Genomic DNA, 19,613 nt, shown 5'->3' on the forward strand with positions numbered 1-19,613 from the left:
TTGATCAAGTCAGTTGAATTTAACTGACTTGAACGCGAATTGAACGTGTAAACCATGTCGCGATCGGCATACCTGGGTTGCTTCTGATGGACCTCATGACCTTTCCATGGAGCTGACGGTTGGCTGTTCCACTCCGGCGTTTACTTTGAGGCTTCCGATTCATCGTCAAGGTTTTCTTGTACGTTTGTTTCTAGGAAAACTTTAGCCAACTTGTCCGCGGACCACGATGGATTTTCCAGGTGACTGTGCACGGCGAATGAGAACGACCCAAATTTGAGTTTAGTTCACTCATTATCGCCAAAAGTGCAGCGATGAATCAATTTGCTTCATGGCTTCCTGTGGAAAAACTTAAAAATCTACTGGAAAATGAAGGAAATTGAGTCTAGGAGTAGCAGTCAATCCATTCTTTACTTTTCTCATATTTGGAAAGGTTTTCCTGGAAAAACATGGAAAACCTGGAGAAACATGAGGTAAATTTACTCATTGCTGAGTTCCTGCACTTTACATATGTCATTTATGAGTGACCTAAACTCAAATTTGGGTCGTTCTCATTTGCATTGTGCACTATTTTTTGTCTACGCTCCACTTGCATTATGACTGTCTTTAAGCGTCTTTCTCTATCTAGCACGCAGGGATGCATGGATGGTTTGTTTTCCAACTAATCTGTTTCCCACTCTGTCTCGCACTCCTTCAATTTCAATGGTGCATCAGTGTGCGCCGATGAAACGTCAAAAAGCTCTATGAACTGAAAAAGTACACTATTATTGTTGTTGTCCACAAATAGACGTCAAAAGCTTTCGAAAACGTTCACTAGGAGCGCTGTAATAAACAAAAGGGTTTGTTGCATTACTGAGTGGGCCATGGTTTCGATGTCAAAAAAGTGAGGTTAACTCGGCGCTGCAGCTCCCTATGGTGTGTAGTTTATTAGTGAATGCAGCTAAGCCGTATCATCAGAATGGTGTTCCGACACAATGCTAGTGGCTGGGACGGTAGTAAACCTCGAAGAAAAGAATCCCCGAACGCATCTGGTGTTATTGCGCCCGCCATCGCCATCACTTTCATCGGAGCAAGTCGAAGGTGATATAAGCTGCTTTCATGATAACCCGAGATCCGTTGATTAGTTGAGCTGAAAGGGTATCCATTCCATCTGCTGGACAGATGCCTGCTGCCAGTTTGGGTGTGGGTTAAAACTTGCGCTCAAGTCTTCGGTTGTTTTCCTTCCACTTTCTCACTCCATTTAAAATATTGAAAACTATTTGAAAGTTGTCATTTTACAATCCATGAAATATGTTGCCGTTTTCGATAACTGGTTAACGATTTCAAGAACAGCTCATTAACATAAATCACGTTTACCAGAACTAGATCATGATTTTCAGAGCAGAGTTCATGATTCTATGACTTTTGTTGCCTTTGTTGGTGCTCAGTAGATCATAACACAGGCGTTACGTTTGTTTTGTCATTGTTCACGATTTCATGATTTTTATTCATGTTGTTCTATCGTAAACGAAAAATTGACTTGTTTCGCAATTTGTGGTTTTGAGGTTCACGAATTTCGAAACGGTTTTTTTCCCGTGATAGCGCACTGTTTCAAAACAATTATTAAAGAAAAATTGTCCTCCTTTGGTGATAAAAATTATGGACATTGCCCTCTATGTCCACCTTTCTGGTGTACTTCTTCTGTCTTCATCCAAACTTTAAGGTATTTGTGCGAACCATGTGTAACATGCGGCGCCGGTTGTATAGTGGTAAGCGTGATTGTCTCTCACCCAAACAGGCCTGGGTTCAATCCTAGTCGGTGCCGTCGGGCTTTTCTGAGGCATAAAATCTGTGATCACGTTGGTCCCCGGTCCATTAGTTGTTGGGTCGATATGTAGGGTCCAGGTATGGGAGCTGCCTCCCTGGCGTCGGAAGCATTGGTACTCAGCACGGAAAACAAGATCGACGGAAAACAAATCAAGGGAAAAAAACATGTCCCTACATCATGCTTTACCTTTTTTGGGTTATGAGTTGGGAGTTGGTTGCCCGAAAATAAAATCTTTAACTAAAGCACCCATCTTTACCTTTTGAAGCCATTATACTACCCACCAAAACTTGATTGACCAGAACAAGACACCGGACAGCAAACCGCATTTAAATTTCACTAGTCAAACCATATTTTGATCCTATATGTACGTCTTAGTTCCACCATCCACCAGCTGAAGACGCCGATCTTGATAATGTTGTTCTTCTGACACTTCCGCCACTTCTTAGGGAAATTCAATAATTACGTAAGCATTTAGGGAGAAGGAGGTGTTAGAAATATGCTTACGTTGTCTTGCAAGGGAAGGAGGGAGCACGAAAAATCAAAAATCTGCTTACGTAATTATTGAATGTTCCCTTAGGAGGATTGTAATTTTCCACGGCAATACACCCTTACTGATGCGTGGTTCTGTTTATCTTTGCAGAGGCATCCGCCGAGAGGATGTCTGCTATCAGACATCGACCTCTGGCACCACAGAACGAGAGCGATGACAACTTCACAGACGATGAGAGCACCCCACTAACTCAGGACATCTATGGCGGAAGGTAAGTCGATTTGTTTTAATAAATTCATTTTAAAACAAGCCGAAATTATTCAATTGTACAATCAATCTTCATTAATGTTGACACTGAGGCTGCTCACGTAATGGGTTCCTCCAATTTGCAGCCCGGTTCTTTATAATTTAGAAACAGGCGGAAATTGTCTCACCAGCTTCTCCTTTATTGAGTAAACCTATTTCTACTCAATCTCGTTAAGCATGACCTCAGCGTCTTTGATCATTATAGGTGGAAATTGCTCCCCATGCTTACTATAACAGTCGATAATAACCGCATATATATTACACACACGAACCACCATCAAATTGCAGGTCTGAATTGATTTCGCTGCTCAAACGGAGAACCTAGAGGTTTCCTTTCGCCATATTTCTACTGTTGACGTATCACCAAGTTGCAGAGAAAAAAGTCTAAAGGTGGTGTGGAATAAATTACTATTAAATTAACAAACCGGTTTCCAAGAGGTTTGAGTATGTAGATCAAATGGACCGGAATGGGAATGATAGATATGTATCTCACAAAATCACGAATCAAAGTCGAAAATAAAAGGTGCGTTGGTTGGGTGCGTATCCGTTACGTCTACGTGTCCGAAGGGGCAGGGTTATCGATAGCGGCTAGAAAAAAAGTAAATATCTGCCCAACCTTGACCCGTGCCACACACGAAAAACGGTACGGCCTCTGGGGAGCGGAATGGAACTGTCCTTTCACTTTTGCCTATACCACTTCTTTTTTTATTTTTTGCTAAACAGACACACGGCGAGTTATATTTTAATCGACCTTCAGTTGAACGCTTGCGTAATTGTTCTAATGATAGAAAGGAAGGATTTTAACGTTTGGATCTATTTAAGTTCCGGTTAAATTGTTAGGTACATCCACACGTGGTTTTATTAAAATGTTCAGGGCTACGGATTAGTAGGTCTAATTGATATTTTTATCGGATTAAGAAAGTTCGGAAATATTTGTAGCAATTGTCATAATTGTAATAATTTCGGAGGCTATAATAATTGAAGACTCCCTAATTAACTCAATCATGGCTGACTATGAGCTCAGGTTCCGATTACAATTTTTTAATATTATACGGATTGTGTTATGTTAAGTAATTTAAAACATCTGATTTTTTGTTCAGAAATTCTGTAACTTGAAACCACCCTAGGCCGATGGTTCCTTGCATATCGAGTTGGAGAGAGTTGACTTTGTAGTAGATAAACAAACAAGTGTCACGCAATTTAGTTATCAAGTTTCTGCAACTATTTCTGAGAGGATCGTCGCTACCCAAGTAACAATTCAGTAGCTATTTGGCATCCACTCTGATTTATAATGGTTTTATAAAGGCAATGAACAATCCATTTAGTTTAAATACAGCATTTCAAAGTTTAAAACATTCCTGCTTAGTAATTCAGCTTTTTGCTGTTTTTAAAACCTTTTATAGTCTGGCAAGAAAGTCAAAAACTGTCTTGTTTTAAAAATAAATTTAAAACAGTTCTCAATCCCTTCTTAAAATTGTTCTATAATTCAAGCATAAACGTCATTAGCCATTGTTTATTAATGTTTTGATATAATACTTTATAAACGTGTTCTATCATTATAAAAGCAATCATAAAACCATTAGGTTTTGCATTAAGCAAACAGCATTTATTGTTGCTTTTTGGGCTTTTTAAAGTGCATCCTAAGCTCCCACAATTACTCTGTTTACAAATTGAGCTTAAAAGATGGTTCCTCATAGTTAATAAAAGCCAAATTTATGACAAGGAAATCTCGAAGGCAAGACGAAGTAGGATAAAAAAAAATCAAATCGATTTCAGCTAATTTTACTTATTTAGAAGAACTAGCACACCATCAACGACTGACCATCTGACGGAGAAGAGTAAAGTGAGCGTGGGAAATTTAAAAACATACCAGCCTTCTCCAGATCTTGCGATTAGATGAAAACCGACAGCAAACCACTGAAACTGTTAGTTAGCGGAGATGCGCTTCCAGCTGTTCGAAATGCGAAATGTTGTAAAACAGTATCGCAAACTATCTGAGTAATTGCTCACAATCCATCGGGAGAAAACCGCCTGAAATATGGATCGCACAGCGCAACTATCGAAAGATAAACAAACTTTGACGTTTAACTACTACCAACTTTGCCTCCATAAATGCTGCCATAAATCTGAACGGGTTCGGATCAAGCCAAATGACTTTAAATAAATACAATTCAGCCTGCAAGTTTTCTTAATAAAAGCCATTTTAAAACCTTATGAATTTGTTAAGGATTTCTTGCAAGTAAAACAACTTTTTAACGAATAACCCATGCAAATGAAATTTTATGCCACCACCATGTTACAATTTGGTTGTTTTTTACATTCTTCGATTTTCAATCTATATTTCCTTCGATATAACTATATTTTGAAAAATTTAGCAATTAGCAAACATTTAAATGCGAAAATCATAAAAAAAAATCTCGGCCATACTCGATTTGAAGAATTTTTTTTAAATGTAAAATAATTAGTCAAATCGAAGTTTTAGTAAGGGCGGACTTATTTTTTTCGATGTTTTCACGTGCATTTTACATAATATTTAATAAGGCATTAAAAGAGAACTATTATAATAAATTTAATACATTTGTTACAATAGTTCTATTTTAGTTATTTTGATCATATCGGATTCATAAATCCTTTTCTATCTTGATTGATGCTTTCCTAGTGAATTTTGCAATCGGCTAGGGGAAATGGCTTGGAAAGGCTTTTTATTGTTGCTAAATAGGTATTATTGTAGCTTTCAAATGATTCTCAATGCGTTCGTCATACAACCTTTTGCAGTAAATCAATCTTGAAGAGCTTCGAGAATACCCCCTTCAGAACCTTCTCCAGGGTAGGCCAACTAGACATCTTCTAGTCTTAATGAGGTTTTGGTGGATGCATTAATGACAAAATAGCCTTGACCAAGGTTTTATGAATGTTGTTTTATAGTTGCTTTGTAGTAATTCATAAAACTTAAAATTTTATTAGGGTTGCCAGTGATGCCATAGAAAGTGCACTCGTATTAGCAAAATCTGACAATTTTAATATTGGTGTCGATAATTTTAAGTAAAAAATGTAATTCTCCACGCCAACTTTGATCGTAGATGTCAATTCATTCGTAAAACAGTTACCATTAACCTCAAATTGCAGTTTTCCTTTATATCTGTCAATGAATTCCAAAAAAAATGACTCACCAGTTCCATTCCACCATTAGATACTGTTGTCCAGTAAAGTTTCTTGAAAATGGCCGTTTTATGTACTACGTGCTTTGAAATAAATGCTATACTCGTTGAAGCCGTTCATGAGCAGCAGCAGTATGAATTTGAATGATTGAAAGTTCCACGACTTTTCTTTTTCGCACACCATTGTGAGATAAATAATAACACGATGAAATCTATTTCTGATCATGCTTACATGATTTTAAAAGCGTTGCATACGTAAAATTACCCCTATACCAAGTGCAACGTGCAAAGCATATGTAAATTAGTTTTCCCTTTCTGTTTGTGTGGTCTACTGGTAATCATAACGGTTCTTCAAACCTCATAAACAATGATTTTTTTTTCTCAACATCAGTTCAAGTGCAAACAGACACCAACCACCTTGTCCTCTGCATACGAGAGTACAAATTGCTCTCATTCATCACATACACACACTCAATTTGAATGATCCATTTCACCTCATACAAATTTACATAATCTTCAGCAGTCTCGATTCGAACACGTATTCGAAAACAAATTTGCACATGCAAACTCATTATCAGCAAATAGTGTGATTTTACCAACTAGATCAAAGCAGTTTTCACCATCTTTTGCTTGTTTACCACCGTCACACGCACAGTATCGACTAATCTCAATTTGTTTCGTTTCAAGCTTGACTCACTGTTGGCTGGCTGTCCGAGCAGAGAATGAAAACAAAACGAAAACTAAATTTGATATTTTGATGTAAGCGTTCGTGATAGCATATTTTGCCTACCGTGTGGTCGAGTTACCAGCAATCATAACAAAAGTGAGATCTTAATGATATATGAAGGATATTAAAAAGATAACAAATCATCTTTTCTTGATAACAAATCCATGTATGCGTTTTGATATTAGTAATTTCGTTAATAATTTTTAATTAGTAATTATTTTGTTATCATGATATAACATTTATTAATCTGAATGTTTTGAAATCTATTGGTTGATATAAAGATTCAAAATCAAAACAATACTGTCAATAAATTACGAACGGTGCCATATTAAAGTACAGAGCTGGAAATAATCATCCAGTGGCACAAATTACAAGAAAGTATGTAATGAATCGCTTTTGTCATATGACGATCCAATAGCATAGAAATAGACGATGTCTTTTTATTTTTTTTTTTTATTTTAGAGTTAGTGGAATTATATTCAATATAGGACTCAAGAATCATATAAAAAATAGGCTACGAAAACTCTTATATTTTTTTCCAGGTTGAGTACATTACCACTGCGCCCATTTATTTGATCTATTGTAGTATATTCCCCGGTTTTTTTTTTTGTTAACCTTATTAGGGTGAAAAACTACTATTAGAAATAACCATCAACGCCTAACTTTAGGTATATTCCCAGCAAGGAATTATGTGTCGTATGAAACGCACTACCTTACTAGGAGATGAACACCATATTTCAAAGGGCTGTAGTAGTCCCTTATCAAAGAACTTTACCCTTCTGTTAAGAAGTGCTGCACAGTTGCACAATTAATGTTCGGAGGTTTCTGTTTCATCGTTACAAAACCGACAAATATCATCAACTTTTTTAATTAGTCTTAGATGATATTTGGCAGGACATTGCCCTGTAATTAGTCCTATGGAAGTACATAGGTCTTTCTTTGAGAGGCAAAGGAGTTTTTGTGTGTTTGATGCATTTGGCATCATAAACTTTCTTGATTGTCGGGCTGTAAAAGTATTATTCCAATTACAATCTATCATCATCTTTTCCCAGTTCCTTAATTCCATCTTGATGGAGCTTGGAGAGACCCCACAGAATGGTTCAGGTCCTAGAAATTGTTTAGATGATCCTTGCCTGGCTAGTTCATCAGCCTTTTCATTACCTTCTACTCCACACCCAAGTAACATTGCAAGCTTTATGGAGGTTTTATAGCATTCTACAAGTCTAAATCATGGTCTACAGAACCCTCATAAAACCAAAATTGTTACTTGGGTAGTGTCCTGGCAACCAGTAGAGATTTACTGTATTGTTATTAGACAACTGTTGAAGTAACTGAATGCATTCCCATACTAACTTGGAAGTACATGTAAATGATTTTAAAGCATTCAAAGCTGCTTGGCTATCAGAAAAGATGCACAGATTTGCATGTTTATATTTTCGCTTGAAACACACAATAGTGCATTCTAGTATGGCTTGAATTTCAGCCTGAAAAACGGTTGGCCATCCACCCATAGAAACTGAAATATTAACACCAGGACCTGTCACACCAGCTCCCACTTTATCATTTTGTTTTGATCCATCAGTAAAGAATACAACTGATCTTGGGTGGATTTGTGGTCCTCCCGCACTCCAGAGAGAGTGGTCTGGTTGTACCACATAGAACAGTCGACTAAAATTGAATTTTGTCTCCATCCAATCATTACTGGCTGTAACTAATGGATTGACTCGTATTTGTTTTAATATATATAGGTGTCCCTTAATGTTCCCTTCAAACAAGGTTTTAGTTCGCTTAAGTCTTAGTGCGCTCTTTTTAGCATCTAATTGCACAAATTGAAGTAGTGGAAGAAGATTTAGTATTTAAGGCTTTCGTAGGTGTGCTACGCATCACGCCTGTTGTAGATACCGTAGCCAGTCTTTGCAATTTTTCTAGTTTGTTTATTGTACACTTTTCCTTAGTGTTTGGCCACCATACTAATTAGGCATATGTAATTCTGGGTCGTATTATAGCCGTGTAAATCCAATGGATCATTGCTGGCCTCAGTCCCCATTTATTTCCAAAGGTTCTTTTACTTATCCATAGTGCATTTGTTGCTTTACCTATGATTTGGTTTAAGTGTTGGTTCCAGTTATTTTTCTTTTTTCCTTTAAGTTTATAATCAGTTAAGTTTATAATCAATTGTAACTCCTAGATATTTGACTTCAGGGGAAAGTTTCATTGATGTCCTTTCCATGTGAAGATCAGTTATTTTTATGTTTCTTCTTTTTGTGAATGGGATAATATGTGGTTTTTGAGGATTTATGCTCAATCCTTCTGACTTATATCGTCATATTTTCCCCGAACAATTATTACAATATCATCTACAAACCCAATTATCTCAAAACCCTGTGATTCTAGATTTGTTAGTAAATCGTCTACTACTACTGACCACAGAAGTGGAGACAAAACACCCCCTTGTGGGCTTCCTTTAACAGCTCTTACTGAAATTTCACGTTTGACATTTCCCCTATTTAAATATGAGCTAAGAAATCGACTAAGCCTACGAGATTTAATAACAATATTCGACAATGTATTAGTATAAGTATTAAAGACGAACAGGACGAAATCAATTTTATATCGAATTGTAGATTCAATTCGCAGGTAGATTAATATCAATAAATGTTGCACAATATAACTGTAAAAATCATAATTGTCTTTGTGATGTTCATAAATAAAACAACAAGCATCCTGATTGACTCGTAAGAAAACAACCAAAAATGTAGATTTCAGTGATTGTTATACAATATCAAATTTTGTTTTTAACTATATTTTTTAGGTTGATATAATATCAAAATATGAATTCAACCGAAATTAAAAAATAGCATATCAAAATATGTTATGAACATGATTTCAAATCAGGGTTGCTTCCACTCACTTGCTATAAAAAAATAATTTTCTGAATTATGCAATCACTATCTGATACAATGATTGGTTGTACTTGTAAGTAACAAGAAGAGGGTGTAAATTATGTGTTTGATTCATAAAACCTGTCAATTTTGCTTATGATTCGTGAGCGTTCACTCAGAGTGAGCGCTCACGAGTCGTAAAATCGCTGATTGTGACGCACTAAAGGCAATATTGACAGATTTCATGTGTCAAACACATACTTCACGAGCTCTTCTTGTAGCTTACACATTCTATTTATCATTATACCATCTCATGATTTCATAATTAAGAAAAACATTTTTTTATAGCGAGTGAGTGGAAGTAACCCTGTTTCAAATACATAGTTTGTTATAATTTTGATACACGCAAACCAAAAATCTATTACAATGAATGTTAGTTCCGTTTCCTATCATCCTCTGTTCATGAACATCGCAACGAATGTTAGAGATTGACCATGCAAGCGATGTAATGGTTTTTTGTCTTTTTTATTTTGTGTTCTATCTACGCTTTCGACTATATCAGTAAGCTTGTAGAACGACGCACATTGTAGAACATTGTAGAACGACACACACACTTGCCTCGAATCTCTCCAGCAGAAAAAGCATACGAAGTCGAGTGTGAGAGGAAAAGAACGCTTCTTGTTTGCTTTTAGGCTATCCTTATTCAGAAGCATGGAGAGAGCAGTGGAGAAAGCACAGGTCTGATAATCGCAACGTTCGTGGTTCGAGTCCAGTCGGCAACCTTTTTCCTATTTTTTTTCGACATAATTAATTTACCTCACTAATACACTCTACATTTTTCGGTCTCCAATTTTCTTGCATTGGACCGCAGCTAGGTATATCGCATCCTCGGTTCATGTGGTCTCCACTTACATCCTCTGATGATGAATCCCACATAATTGTAAGCGAATCTTACATCCATCGGTTGGGTGAAGTATTTTGATATCCGACTTTCCTCGGGTGGTGCTGGGACCAAACAAAAGTACTGTTATTATTTGTCTGCCACTGCCCACCCAAATCCATGCCAAGTCCAAGCATGTGTGCTTGCACGAGACTGACCGCGATAGAGCGTGGGTGTGCAAAAGTGGTTGACCGCTTAACCACTGCTACCCCGCAATTTCGGTTGTATAATTCTTCACCCACATTCGATGTTAATTATGATGAATGTAGGCAAATCCTAATGATTTGTATCTCTTTAATAGTGTGAACGAATCTGACGTGTGGGAGAGTTGATCATTTTAAAAGGGGTTTGCTTGGCGATTAGTATGATTTTAACGCTTACGCCTCACGTGTGTTTATTCATACCTGCCAAAATTGTATGCAATATTGTAAACAATATAAAATACAATACCGACCAAAAGTATTTGCCCTCGGTTAATTTGTTGATTTGCTTAAGATATTCAAATTATTAATTGCATCGTATTTTTCGCTGAATTTTAGATTACTAAGTTGTGGATTAAACGACCAGATTATGTTATAAATCTTCCGTGTAGTGATTTGCAACTCACCGTAAAGTACGTTTTATAGAACTTAGTTTGGCGTCACATATAATTGAATCCCATATACGTGATTAAACTTGAGGCTTTAGCACTGAAATGTTATAGAAGTGAGGATTGAGCTAGAAACTTACTTCTGTATTTTACCAGCACTTTAATACCTGTGAACTGCATATCCAATGTGGCTACCAAATGTTTAAACCAGCTGTTCACAGCTGAAGCCTAAGGCGAGAGGGAAGACAGTGAGACATTAAGAGCAATCCAGAGTAACTCTGAGGAACTCTTATGCTCTCTGATGAACGATTTTATTATCTCGATTGTTTTGACAGCGCAGCCCAAGTAATCAATGTTTTTGGTGTTAAGGAACGTTAGTTTTTTGAACCTGCTAGCAAAACAAACATCACGCGATAACGTTGCTGTTTTGATACCAAATAAATGGGGCGGCGGCGGGGGTTTGGTGGAATAGTGTGTACGTTTGTATTTTCCTGTTCTATCAACCGAGACCCTTATAGGATTCATCTTCAAGTACATGTTCCCACCAGAGCTGGAAGCCGGAAGGAAATATCCATTCGCTAGCTCTAAGCATCTGGATGTCCAGTACTACGGTAGCAAGATCCTGGTCAATTTCATAACCATTGCAAAAGGAAAAGTGACCAGCAAAAAGACACCAACAGAGTGATTTAGGAAAATAGCCAAAACATCAATGAACTTGTAGCAAACGAGATCATTTCCATACTTAAATATACATCCATTTATTTCTTCATTCATTGTTTTCGTTTCGTTATCGAACTGACATTTGCATGGTCAGATTCCAAAACTATATGCCCATCGTCACAAATTAGATCAGATCTCAGAGTAAACCAGAGTAGCTCTGAGCAACTCTGAGTAAAAGATGTACTCAAATGAAAGCCGTCTTTCCCCTCGGCCTAGGGTGCTTCATTTTGAAAAAAAAGTGACGAATTTCTGATAAACCACCCACCAGATTGATTAAAAATCCCAAAATAGGCGCCTGTGCACATAATGGTAAAGATTGATGGAGGTTTAGAGGTTACGCCAATAATTTGAAGTTTTTATGGAGATTTCGGTGAATTAGTATAGGAAATTATTGATTTTCACTTACATTGCTCTAACTTTGGTTGTAAACAATGAAACATTAATATATGGTTGTCATGATAATGATAAACAAGCCTGTTGTTGTTGTAATGAAATTGATGTTGTTGTCTCGCACATATTCATCTTTGTCAATTTACCCTATATTGTCATTTTTTCACATTGCTATCATTGTTGATATGCTGTAAAACCTATCGTAACAACAATAGGCTTTTTGTCATTGCAACAGTTGGACAATTTGAAGCAAAGTTAGAGTGATTTTTGAAATTCTTCCCTAGAAATTCTCATACAATTTTGCACAAGTTAATATTTTGGGATTAGTAATCTAACTGGAGGTTGGCCGATCCGAAATTCATATTTTTTTAATGCAGCAGTCAGGAATTTCTGACCAGAGCTGATAAATATCACGGCCGCCATGTGACGATGAGAAAACAGGTCCTCTCACTATAACGAGACGAAACTACATATCATTATAATAAAGTAATGAAATTGGGTTGTTAGCGGAATGCTAAATAAAACAGCAAAAAAGGGTTATCTTCCATTTAATTCCACTTAATTAATTTTGGTATCCATGACAGATACGTATTTCGACTACAATGTGCAGTCTTCATCAGTGTCATTCCCACTAAAGAACTTATCAAAATCTAACCCCCTTAAGTACTCATCCCCTAGGTAAAAAAGTCAAGATCATAGGTATAAAAATGAAACTACAATGTGTTGAATCGGAACCTACCTAACTAATAAAAACCAAAGATTTAAGTAAGCTAAAGGAGAAAAATCTATACAACTCTCTAATAAGGAAAACCCCCAAAGGCTTGGTAGCCATCATAATAAAGTAATGAAATTGGGTTGTTAGCGGAATGCTAAATAAAACAGCAAAAAAGGGTTAGATTTTGATAAGTTCTTTAGTGGGAATGACACTGATGAAGACTGCACATTGTAGTCGAAATACGTATCTGTCATGGATACCAAAATTAATTAAGTGGAATGAAATGGAAGATGACCCTTTTTTGCTGTTTTACATATCATTAGCTTTCTTGCCTTTTTTCAATGATCTAGCACCCATGAGAATAATTCTTATGTGGTTTTGATATCACCATTTCTAACTGATTTAGATGAATTTAAGCAAACAACCGTATGTAATCGGTAGATTGAATACATTATTAAGATTTCCTTGGTACAAGTAACTTAAATAGCATTAAATGAGCTAATAATTACGATGATCACAACACTGTCACGTTCTATCATGACAAAAAAAAATTGATGAGATTTTGAAGAAAATCTCCATCAAGTATCTCTGTAAATATCGCGTGAGATCTTTCATTGAAAATAACATTTTCTAGCCCTGTTTCTGACAATTCAATAATCCAATATTCATTAAATATGAAAAATACATTCTAAATTATTGCTGTTAAATATTTTTGACCGGTAGTGTAGAAAAACATAGCGCCATGCTCCACCGTTTGGATGGATATGGCATGCAAGTGAATAACTAAACTTTCAAACTTACCACCAAGCGCAAGCTAAGCTACCATTTGCTGTCCGTTTCAGTTGAATAACTTTGTAATCAACGAGTGAAGGCTCACACACATTGCATCCGTCAGTAAAAAGTTGCAGCAAATCTGACAGTACTACTACGAACTACTTGCAGGAAATCAGCATGATATTATGTATACAACGGCAACAACAAGAACAAATTTGATGTAATAGTAATAAAATAGGATTGATTTCCATTAATGACGTGTTGTTACAATTAAAATTATTTACGCTGAAGAGCTCTTCATCTTTGAATTTGGATCGGATTTTAATAATTTCATAATATTTTTCGTTTGACAACTAAAGCTCGATTCACTTAACATCAGGACGCAAGAAATCAGCTCTATCTCGGGATTGTTTTGATAAAACAAAACAGTTGGACAGTCAATATAAAGGTTTTTAATTGCACTTTCAGGGAAAAATATAAACCGTCTTACTAAGATTTGGTTTTGATGAAACGACGAATTTTCTTGAAATACCTCGCATCATCTTTTGGACACTCTGTTCGTCAACTTCAGCGGCCATTTTATTCCATCATCTCTTCATCTCTGCAGCATCCCGAGTCACTTTTCCAGTTTTTTAGGTTCCGCTTAACAATTGCCCAATATTTCTCGATTGGAGAAAATTGAGGGCAATTGGGTGGGTTGAGGTCTTTTTCGATGAAATCTACCCTGTTGACTGAAGTGTCTATCGACTGTAGTGGCAACTAGCCAAAACTTTACAGGGCCTTTGTGTTCTTTGATGAATGGTAGAATGCGTTTTTTTTATCAGACACTCTTCCTTGTAGAACTTTGAGTTCATAGATTCATTTGTAACGAAAACTTGAGTTTTTTGTCCGCAGCGGCAAATCGCTTACCAGAAACTTTCTAGCGAACTTATTAGTAAAAAAGAATTTATATTTGTTGGTGACATCTCCTCGAGCCGTGGCCACATAAAACTTTGGCCCGTCAAGCTGCCCAAAGTCCATATTTACATCTTTCGTCGTGAGAACCTCTCTATATGTAACTTCCGAGCGCATGTTTTGGCCATTCGTTTCCGTTTCAGTGTCCGGTTTGGCTGCTTGCTGGCACAATAAGAACGATAGCCTTTTCGAAGACGGATCCTCCGGACGGTGCTTTTGTTGGAATTGTATTTTATGGCAATGTTGCCAGCAGAGAGTTCTGGGTTTGCTCTAATTGTTCTCAATACCTTCCAAGGCAGTTGGCGATCGTAAGTTCCACTACGACGCTTACTGTGACCCTTCTGAACAATAGTTTTCCACTCACGGAAACGTTTAAGGACCCTGCACATGGTAGATTTAGCCAAATTCAACGATTTCAAATTGTTTGAACCTGACCACGTTGGATTTTCAACGTGTGTGTCCAAAATTAATTTCCTTCTTTCGGCTTCCATCGGTCTCAACATTTTTAAATCTTATTGAATCGTAACTTTTATCACTGAAGGAGGAGAGGACTAGGACCGTTGTAAAAAAAAGCAGTGCGTCCAGATTTTAAGTGAATCGAGTTTTAGGTTACATTATTCCTCTTTGGGGTTTGAAGTGCAAATGTGTTGCTGTTGACTTTCAAGACGTTTGTATCCCTTTGTAGAACAATTACCTATTACAAGCAGCTTTTATTTTAGGTTTGATTAAAAATTGAACTGCTTGGCCAAGCTTTAGTTACATGAATCAATCTATTTCTTTCCCAGACCAAACTTCACGCAGTAGGTAAAATTGAAACCACCGGCTATGCTAATTGCCACCATTTGTATTACGTATACCATCTAATAAACATTAATAATCAAACAAAACAGACGCACAAAACTGCATTCATCGAGCATCACCCTTGCCGTCTCGTGGACGGTGGATTATTACGTTTTAAATTCAGCCATAGCCAAACATTGTCCGCACGTGTGGTCGTTCATTCAAAATAGATTACCCCACAGTGTTATACATAAGGCATCACACTAATGCGCTTGGGACGGTTTTCCTCGATTTCGATCATTTGAAAGTGGGCACCATGAATTGATGGTTTCAAAATTATGCACCCTCAATAGGCGCCCAACCGCACCGGCTTCGGTTGATTGTTTTTGTTCACACAATTAATCGGCCAATTATCGAATCATACCTATGGGAGAAAATTGATTTTGAACGGGGCTGAGCCCACACGGTGGGGATGAGGACAGATGCTATTTTGTTGAGAGACGTAAAAACTTGAATGCTAAGGTACTTGCCAACATATAGGGAAGTCTTTTTGGGGCTATGCATTAATTATGTAACGCGAAAATGAGCAAAACTTAATTCTAGCCTCCCCCCTTATGTTTACATCTGTGCTGGTTTGCTAGCGCTTGTAACCTAGAACTGTACTAAAAAGTAGTCGGCATATTGTAAACAGGGCGTCAGCATCTATCTGCATGAGATTCCAGCAACTACTGACATTCATGCTAGTTGGTTGAGCTGGTTCAGCTAGTTAACTAGCATACATGTAAATATTAGAGCGGGACATAGTATATGCATCAGCCTTTATCACCGTCATTTCCCTCACTTTTTTGTGACTAAAAAATGACGCTCCAGTCACTTAATAACGAAGAAGTGATTTGATATTTATGAAAATTCATGAGGAACTTCGTCTGTGCCAAAAAAAAACCTTACGTAAATGTCTATATCTCAGCGATGTTTCAATGGATTTATGACATTTTAAATGTTATGCAAAGTGAAACTCGCAGACTTTAAATTTAAACTGTTAATTAAGAATTAATACTATACTAGACATAATTAGCTGTTTAGTTTATTTGTTTGATCATACTTCAAAAAAAGCAATTTCGCTAAAGGTATTTAAAACAACATTTTACATAAATTTCTTAAACTTATAAAAACTCAGTCGATCAAGCTCAAGTCCATTGGATAACATTGGAATATTTGGTAAACCAGCTGCCAAAATTTCTGAAACTTTGGAGACATCCTGGAAACATAGATCTCTTTGAACTTATTTAGAAAAAAATCAGAAATTATTATAAAGCTTGTTAGTGACACAATCGGAACACACAAGTTTTAGAATAAAACAAACTTCGTGCCAGTTTAATTCATGATATTCTTTTAATGCATTTATTTGTGCATCGTTAATCATTTAAAAAAAAACAATTTATCATTCCACGTGTACTTTTTATGTTACTTCATACGCGAAGTTTGTGGTTTTCAGAGTTGGTTGGAAATGCTATCTTACATGAAGCTTTAGTGTGATAATGTATAAGCTATAGAATTGTCTTAGAAGAGGGTAGGTAGCGATTACCTCTAAGGGAAGTAAAACCGTTGGTCCCCGGTTCATGCATTGATGGGTCGATAGGTAGGGTCCAGGTGTGGGAGCTGCCTCCCTGGTGTCGGTAGCATTGGTGCTCCGCACGGAAAAAAATCAAGAAAAAAAAGAGGGTAGGTAGATAGTTCCGTTAGAGTACGGCAGTATGAAAATTGAATTGAAGTTGAAAATGAGCGAAGGGCCATTAATGCGACGGTACAAGTCAAACGCACACTTGATGTTTTAGCATCAAGAAATAGCGAATTCATTTATTATTCAGTTCCAACCTGGATCGGGTATCAAGATTGGGTCTGCTTGTTTTCTGACAAAGGTCAGTTTGCTCGTTTGTTTTTAAAACCTAGCTCAGGTTGAGGTTCGCACTGACAAAAAGTTAATGTAAGTTAATAAACGAATTCACTAAAAGAAAACGTGATTCATCATGTTTGCAAGCAACAGAATATATGTCGCTATCTGCGTTGTTTTTTTTTTCGCTTGTGCTCCCGGTCCAGAAATTTGAGGGTAGAAGACCAGAAGTGCTGAGTGTATCGTCAAATGTGAAAAATCGGTGAAATCCAATCGAAAAATTTGTGTGGTGGAAACTAGGGTGGAAATGATGAACATTTTGCTTTGGTTCCCATAAGGTTCTACAATGGGTAAATAATTTGTCTACTTCTTCTTTTTTGAAATATTCTTCGATCATCATTTTCTGAATGTATTGGTAAAATTCATTGGAAGCGCATGTCACCACGCCAAAACTGTCCATGTTTCATAAATATCAACTGGTATGGTGAGGAAATTTTAACCATGCCCTAGGGGCATCCCACTCTAAACTTTAGTTCTGATATCAATTAAATAGTTTTAAATCTGTAATAAGTATTCTTAAGTATTTTTAAGTATTTTCAATCCTGGATTATTTTCATCGTAGTGATCGGTTGCTAGTATAGTTGTTTGTTGTTTTAACTTGGACGATTTATGACTTTTCGTCTCGAATTTAGTGGAATTGATACAAATTTTACCCTTTTTTAATTTAAATTACATGTGTAAGCATGTTAATTAATGGGTAAGTATTTTAATTTCATCTATGAAAAAGTGTAACAAAGTAAACAATTTTTCAGCTAACCAGGCAGAATATTCATTGGACTGTTTTCATTCATCCGAATTGAATTACTGATTTATTCTAACTTACTGTTCCATGCGCTACCAAACATTTAGATTCCAAAGGCATTCAAAGGACGTCAAACTGGAATTATTCTGACCTGTCCAATCAAATCACCAAGGTCTTCGACCAAGAGTTTCCTTCATATTATGTCGCCTGAAAATGGTATGAGTTCTTGACAATGCTCAAGCAGATCAAATAAACCGAAGCTATGCTGTTAATTTGCTAGTGAGCCACGATAGTGAAGCGTACCATTTACAGTTGCTACAACAGGAACTATTCGTTGGGATGGTGGACCTCCCCATAGTGCCACTATTTGAGGAGCATACATTGCTGGATTTCGCCGTACTGGCGAGAAAGTTAAGATCCTACTATCCTACTAGGAGTCAATGATATTTTTTAAACTCTACATAGATTTCGTGCTTTTAGGCTTCGGATGATGATAGAGGATTGCAAAACACTCACTTCGTTACCTTTATGTTCTATAGAGGCAACTAGATGACTCGATGAAGAAGAAGTCTGCCAAGTTTGTCAAGGGAGGATACACATTTTAATATTTTGAAATAATAATTTATGCAATTCTCACAATGAAAAGAACACTTCATTAGCTTGCTTCTATTTTGCAAACATAAATCCAAAGCTTATTTGTATAAATTGATTCCAAAACAGTCCATATTAATATTTTAACATTCCACAGCCCTTTCTGAAAGTTTACAGCAGTATTTTCAGGCCATGGAGCATGCTCACTGATCTCATATACGCGTTCCAACATGATCAAAGAGGGGAACTGTCTACATCGCCTAATTCCTAATTCGCCTTTTCGTTCAGTGGGGGTTCCAGGTTGAAAATCGATGGTTTAGAATAAGAGCGTTCCAAATACTAGAAATTATTCTCCACTTTAAGATAAACACATTCGGCGGTAATCTATAAGATGTGATTCTCGAGATACTAAAGTAAGCTGAATTACTCCGATCAGCCTAAATTACTTCAGTTAGTGTCACACTGGCAATAGTCTAATTTTCATCTATTATACAATGATGGAATCCAAATCAACGAGGAACGGATGGAAGATTCCTACGACTATCAGCTAGAAAGAGTTGGACCATAACGTGAAATGTTTGAGTGCTTGCAGCGTGACATCATTCAATTTGTTCTCTAAATAGAAGCCGTAATCGGGATAACATTCCGTCACTTCATGTAAGGCATTATAATGATTGAATTTCTTGCAAAGGATGGGTGCTTTAAAAATATTCGCTGAAAAATGCTAGACGATATTAGATAAACAAGTAAATTAAATTTGTATAGCAACGGTGGTAACCTAGGTGGTAATAAACTCACGCTAAATATTTCGTAAGTATTTCTAAGTATTTCTAGGTATCTTAGATATCAGTAAGGACTTTCTTACAAAGTTTAGAGTGGGATGCCCCTAGACCATGCCTATTCTTCCTTCATTTCACTACACGCTATTTCAAAACTACCCAAATTTGGGTAGACTCCACCCAGATCTGTCAAAACTGAACCTACCCAAAAATGAATAAACTGTGTTGGCAGTTACAAGTTGACAAATGAACAACATCGACATGAATCCGATCGACGTTGTTAATTTGTCAACTTGTCACTCCCAACATAGTTTACCCATT

The 19,613-nt window shown here is 36.7% G+C and overlaps 1 protein-coding gene across 2 annotated transcripts in view; it reads left to right on the forward strand.

The window, feature by feature from the left end:
* The window catches only part of kkv (hyaluronan synthase-like protein kkv), a 144,614-nt gene that overhangs the window by 83,156 nt on the left and 41,845 nt on the right, over positions 1–19,613 (forward strand). For both annotated transcript variants that reach the window (XM_065222217.1, XM_065222216.1), the window contains exon 3: positions 2,445–2,565. In XM_065222217.1, coding sequence (XP_065078289.1) covers positions 2,462–2,565 — 104 coding nt within the window. In that variant the 5' untranslated portion in view covers positions 2,445–2,461. The remainder of the gene's footprint in view (positions 1–2,444; positions 2,566–19,613) is intronic.

This window comes from Ochlerotatus camptorhynchus, unplaced genomic scaffold, assembly GCF_037179485.1.
Source record: "Ochlerotatus camptorhynchus isolate MF236.1 unplaced genomic scaffold, CSIRO-AGI_Acam_v1.1 ptg000161l, whole genome shotgun sequence".
Lineage (NCBI taxonomy): Eukaryota > Metazoa > Arthropoda > Insecta > Diptera > Culicidae > Ochlerotatus > Ochlerotatus camptorhynchus.